The 6,391-nt window shown below is 38.8% G+C and overlaps 1 protein-coding gene across 1 annotated transcript in view; it reads right to left on the bottom strand.

The window, feature by feature from the left end:
* The window catches only part of LOC107570116 (uncharacterized), a 20,394-nt gene extending 14,743 nt beyond the window's left edge, over positions 1–5,651 (bottom strand). Inside the window, exon 1 of the mRNA XM_016256317.1 lies at positions 5,430–5,651. Coding sequence (XP_016111803.1) covers positions 5,430–5,631 — 202 coding nt within the window. The 5' untranslated portion in view covers positions 5,632–5,651. The remainder of the gene's footprint in view (positions 1–5,429) is intronic.
* Between the last annotated feature and the right edge of the window lie 740 nt (positions 5,652–6,391).

Raw genomic sequence — 6,391 nt, 5'->3', positions numbered from 1 at the left:
CCATATTAATAAACGCTTCACAAATATACAAATTCCCCTAGCAAACAGTCACAAAAAAATAAAAACAATGTCCAGAATAAATGAGCAGGGTTTTGAATACAGAATGTCCAGCAATGCTGATGACGATTTGTGCCAGTTTTGTAAATTAGTGCAGTTTATCTGTCTTATCTGTTGATGAGACTACAAATGCAATGCAGAAATCCTTGCAGAGGTAGGCCGGGTAGCTTTGGATATAATCCTTGGACAGGTGCGATAACACACTCAAAAGAACACCAAAGTTGTACATCCACTCCTCATAGTTGTTAGCATGCAACATTAGCATGAATTGGATCAAATAAAAATCCTCTAAAAAATATAACTAATCAGAGTCCATTCAGTAACAAAACAAACATAATACACAAAACATTAAACGGTCAACTCCACTAAAGGTTAAACTCAACAAAAGTACCCATAAAGTACATATAAACAGCAAAGTGTGAAAATAGAACAGCAAACTTACGGTTGAGCAGCAAACTAAACGTTTCTCAGACCAGGATTGTTTGTCTAACAAAGAAGCCATGAGGGATTCAAATAGAATCTTTGCTTCTTACTCTACTGCTTTCTGTCTCATACAGAAAAAAGTTAGGCTACTTGTGTCACCTAGTGGTCAGGATGAGCATAGCTCCCAAAATAAACCTTGTGACAGGAGGTAATGGTTACATATCCCCCACACCCCCCTTAAGTGGAAAGAGTTTCAACACAAGTTCAAACAGATACCATTAATACAGGTAACGTGTGGAGGACAGAGGAGCCTCTTAAAGAAGTTGTTACAGGTCTGTGAGAGCCAGAAATCTTGCTTGTTTGTAGGTGACCAAATACTTATTTTACCGAGGAATTTACCAATTAATTCTTTAAAAATCCTACAATGTGATTTTCTGGATTTTTTTTCTCATTTTGTCTCTCATAGTTGAGGTATACCTATGATGAAAATTACAGGCCTCTCTCATCTTTTTAAGTGGGAGATCTTGCACAATTGGTGGCTGACTAAATACTTTTTTGCCCCACTGTATTAGAAAATCCATACCAAGGATGACGGGTACAGTGAGATCTTCATCCATCATAACATACAAAGTCAAATCATATCTCCTTCCTTGCACTTCGCATTCACAGTTCCACACCCCCAAAGCAGATAACACTTGGCCGTTGGCTTGCTTGAAGGTCTGACCACAACTGGTATTCAGCTGTTCTTTGTGTCTCAACTGTCTCCAACAGGATTCCTGTAGTAGAGTCAGTGAACTACCTGTATCAATCATGGCTTGAAAATATCTCCCATGGATCAATATTGGCAGGGTGAGTATCTTCAAGTTGAACAGATTGGCATTAGAAGCAGACTGTAGAATAAGAGTGTGCAATGGATTGGCCTTGGGATGGTGTCTCTGTCGGTTTGGTTTCTGCGCTTCTGCATTTCAGCATTAGCCTGACTCCAATACTTCTTGGCTTCTTCAAAATCTCTCTCAATTTGCGTGCCAACTTTCGCAAGCTCGCTCACCTCTCTTACAGTGCCAGTTAACAAACTTGCGATTGCAGTTTCTCAAAATTGACTGTACGATCTCCTTCTCAGACATCTCCTTCTTCCATCTTAAACACAAAGCACGATAATTATATGCAAAATCTCTAATTGATTCTTTTGGACCTTGTTTTCTTTCCAGCAAATGCTTGGCAGCTTCAGCTTTATAATCGTCAGACAAGAAAGCATGCAGGAAATCTTGTTTGAATTGGCCCCAAGTGAAAATGTGTCTTCTCTCTGCTAGCCCCTGTAACACTGAAGTGAGAGAAGCTAGTATTTCTGAGTCGGTGAGTGGTCCGAGTGCAAAATACTCCTCACCACGTTCAACAAAAGTAATAGGATCATTGTCTTCGTCTGAACCAAATTGTGGGAATTCAACCCTTACCGGAGAACGATAGGGAGCAGTCGTTGACATATCAGGAAGGTTGCGAGTACATTGATGAAGTTGCTCAGTACGTGGTCGATTGGAGTTTCTTGACAAGGCAGGGGTGAGCAAAGAAAGAGAAACTGGAGTAGACATGACATGAGCATGAGCATATGAATTAAGCTTATTGTAGATCAGTACATCTCTCCTCTTCAAACAATCCACCACTGACTTCCCTAAATCACATATACTCAGCTCAATATTTTTTTCAACTCTCTCACACTCCCTTTCTATCTTGTAGGTCAACTTTTCCTCCAACAACTGACATTGCTCCATAAATTCAGAGTGTGAACAACATTGACTCACTTTTTGGGTGCAGGCTTGAACTTCACCTTCCAAAGCGGAGATGTGGTTGGTCAATGAATCCATTACCTGTGTTGAAGGGTGATTATCAGAAACTACGTCATCAGGAGGAGGAGGTGGGGGGAAGTGGGTCATCAAGAGGAATGTTGGAATCATTATCTTTGTCAGAATTGATATATAATTCACTGAAAGTATGGATAAACTCTTGCACAGGCCATGAATCTCTTCTTGTAACAAACGGGCCTGCAGTGAAAGCAGGATTGGGTTCGCACTCATCCTCTGCATCGTGTGATGTGACAGACATGACTGAAACACAACAGACAACAAGTAATAAACAGACATAAGACGTCTTTTTGCAAATGTCCCTGTTCGGGCACCAATCTATAACTGTCCCGACTATTTTAAACCGACCTGTTATAGGAATAAAAGGGGGTTTTGCAAGAGGTCCTACTGGTTACAGTGTAACAAAAGTTTTGATAAAGGCAAAAAAAAGGACAAAGACCGGGGATTTCCCTTTTCCAAACTGTATTAAACTATCCACGCCAAATATTCACAAACACCATATTAAACACTTATACAAATATACAAATTCCCCTAGCAAACAGTTAAGAGCAGTTACAACACATTACAAGAACAGAACAATAAAAACACAACTTTTAATTGTTTATTATAATTATATGAATATGTATGCATCACCCTGGATTTGAACCAGAGATGTCATCAAGCCAGTCGAGCACACTAACCACTCCCCCAACTCACTTAGTGGGGTGACACACTCATATAGTATGTTATAATTCGTCAATTCGCTTAAAGGGGTCATATGATGTTGCTAAAAATAACATTATTTTGTGTATTTGGTGTAAAGAAATACACCAAATGTGGATATTTTAACCTGTTTAAGGTTAAAAAAACACATTATTTTCCACATACTGTACATGATTGTTTCTCCTCTATGCTCCGCCTCATTGGTCTGAAAAGCAAGGTGTGCTGTGATTGGCCAGCTATCCAGTGCGCTGTGATTGGCCTTATACCTCAAGCGTGTGACGGAAATGCTAAGCCCTTACCATACTGTGATGCCCTGTCCGGCCAGAGCGACGAGACAAAAACATTAAAACCCATTATAAACGAGGCATTTGTTGCATCCAGTGGGGACATAATTACAGATTATAATGACATATACTTTTTACGTGTTGCATCGCGTAAACATAAAACCATGTCTGCATTTGTGATCGGAGAAATGACAAACAACAAGCGCCACTCTACACTGCTCAAAACACGCGTTTGAATCATCAGTGGCATTCTTTTTTTTCAGTGGCATAAATTCTTTAATATAATAAACGTACTTACAGTCTGTGAGTCAGAACAGCCGGCATTGTAGTCTACTCTACCAGGATCAGGAAACAGTCCTCTATAAAATGTGCTGCACACATCTGAATATTTGGGTTGAACTGTTCTGGAACAGTGTTGTAAATACAACTTAACCACTGATTTCTAGTCATGTCCTCCTTTGGAAGGCCAAACAAAGTAGTTTCGCCTTTCACAACGAAACACACAGCGTCACACACGGCAGGCTAGAGTGAGGAACGGCCGGCAGGCTTGAGAACGGCATGGCTGGCAGGCTTGCGGCAACCACATGTGACGACCGACTCCACTTCATCCACGGTGAAAGCCGATCCGGCGATCCACAGTGCAAAGTTGATGTATTTCCTCAGCGACCAGTACGGATCAGCTCTAGGCATGACGAAGCGGATATTGTTCTCGGTAAATTTTTCATGTTCAAAAATAAAATTTGTCCTCTGAATTACTAATTTGCTGTTAAACTTTTCATATGAATGTCTGCATGACATGTATAATTCAGTTTAGACAGTTTGCAAGAATGTTTAGCGTCCATGCGAGCCGCTGGCGGAGTGAACGAGGCTTGAGAGAGTTGTGAGGGCGCGGGTGCAGCCTCTGTGTTGCCAGATCCAGCTATTATAAGCGTTTTTGGACTTATCTTTACCACTTAATTTGACACTTTAGAAAGTTAATAAAGTAGGAAGCTGCAGTTTTAGGGTCAGCGATATCTTTATGTTATCTTATTTGCAAAAGATTTGAAATAATTTTGGTTTATTTTATTTATTTTTCGGTTTTTGTATATTTTAATAGCAATATCTGGCAACACTGCATGATCGCTGGCACATAAACTGACAGTATCAAAAAGGCCCATGGATACAACATTCGGTAAGAGTGTTAAGGATTTGGTTGTTATTTCCTTTTATACTGTTTATTTTTCAAAGTTTTTAATATTCTTTAAATTATTTATTATGTTGTCCATTTTGAATGTGTATCATGTTTAATTGTTGGATTTTTGGGGTTTTATTCGTTTATACGTTTTGCGGTAACAAAGTCTTTTATTTTGACATTCATCCACGTAAGCGGATATTGCAGTGTGCTTAAAGCATTCTAGTAAGGAGCGCAGCTAAGATGCACATGGTCGATTCATTCAAAGGTTTACGGTTAAAGAGAACTTCAAGGATTTATCTCCTGGTTTGGATGGAGAATAAGGTAAAATATTGACATTGTTATCTGTATTGTTTTGGATTTCTTTTAATGTAGTAATGGTTATTTGTTTGTATGATGTTAGGTGTGTTAAATCGTTGTTGTATTTGTTGTATGTTTGTTTCAAGGTTTATTTATATTATGTTTTGTGTTTGTTTTCTTTATACAAAGCTCTTACGGTGATTCGTGATGTCTTATGGCATTTAACGGTGATTACTACAAATCTACGGTGACGGACCTTTAATAAAGCTCATTATGAATCATCAGTTGAAGAGTCCAACATTTTTTAAGCCAGGAAGCTACAAAGGGAAATGCAAAAAACGCCGCCAAAAACAGTAGCATTTAACACTAGTGCAAGTAGGTAGGTTACAGAATTAAATGAAATATGCAAGCAATAGCCATGAAGAAGTCTATGCTATTTCATTCAGTATAGTAGTTAAATTTTTCACAAATCATGCTATAAACATTCATAAGAGCACTAGTAATCAGCTACATAGCAATGGTTATTAATAAAAACTAACAGTAATATGCATTGTTGCATGAATAATAAACAACTGATCAAATTATCCACTCCTAACTATGGAGCCATGCAATAACATTGTTTCTATCATTTCTTACCGTTGAAGCAAAAAAATGGAAATAGACTATTGCAATCATAATCATTCCATGAGCTACCCTTCGTCGCACCACAAGCCTCATATCCACCATAGTTGTTTGGTTCTCCAGAGCTCCAAGTGCTGAATGCAATTTCCTTATTTTGATAAGACCACCGCCAGCTATTGATGTCATTGTACAGTCCAATCCAAGCCGTCTTAGTCATTTTTTGAACTACATCTCGTAGATTCGCCCAGTCTTCATCACTTTGAACAGTAGCCAAGTCAATGTGATTCGCTGTGCAGTAAGCTTGTGCCTGTTTCCAAGTCTTTTGTTCCTGAATTACAACATACTCACGCGAGATGCCCCCAGTAAATGAACAGAATCCTGTTGAGAAAAGTATAGAATGTTACAGTGTGCAGAAATACACATGCAAACACTTAACCAGGCATGGTATTAGGGATTTTTGAGATGAAGCAGCTTTTTAGGTGAGCTATAAAATTTAGTCACGATTGTCAATTTTTAGGGATTAAAAACTAATATATATATGGAACGATATTCCAGACAATTTTCAAATAGAATGGCAAATTGTATTTTCAATTGCGTTTTCCATATGTGGACGCATGTGACATAATCCAAATGCAATTGCAAATCCTGCATTACCATTTGCATTTTCATTTTCGCGAACGCACAGTGACTGCTAAATTTCAAATGAAAAAGCAAAGTCCATTTGCAACTGTATTTCCCATGTCTTAGGATTTACGAGCCTGTCATATTTAAATAGCAATATTAATTACTACGTCTGCTTTTTCACTCTCGCTGCGTCGCACATGTAACCTGCCAAAACTCAAATTGAATCGCAATTCCTTTTGCATTTGAATTTCCGATGTCTACATGGAAAGCTGCAAATCATCGTCAGGGGCAGGACTATACTATGGGGCGTGTATTTTCCCAGCCTCACTAGCTGCTGCCTGTCTATCAGGAAG

Source organism: Sinocyclocheilus grahami, unplaced genomic scaffold (assembly GCF_001515645.1).
Source record: "Sinocyclocheilus grahami isolate Dianchi unplaced genomic scaffold, SAMN03320097.WGS_v1.1 scaffold1417.1, whole genome shotgun sequence".
NCBI lineage: Eukaryota > Metazoa > Chordata > Actinopteri > Cypriniformes > Cyprinidae > Sinocyclocheilus > Sinocyclocheilus grahami.
This window is presented reverse-complemented; position numbering and strand designations above follow the sequence as displayed.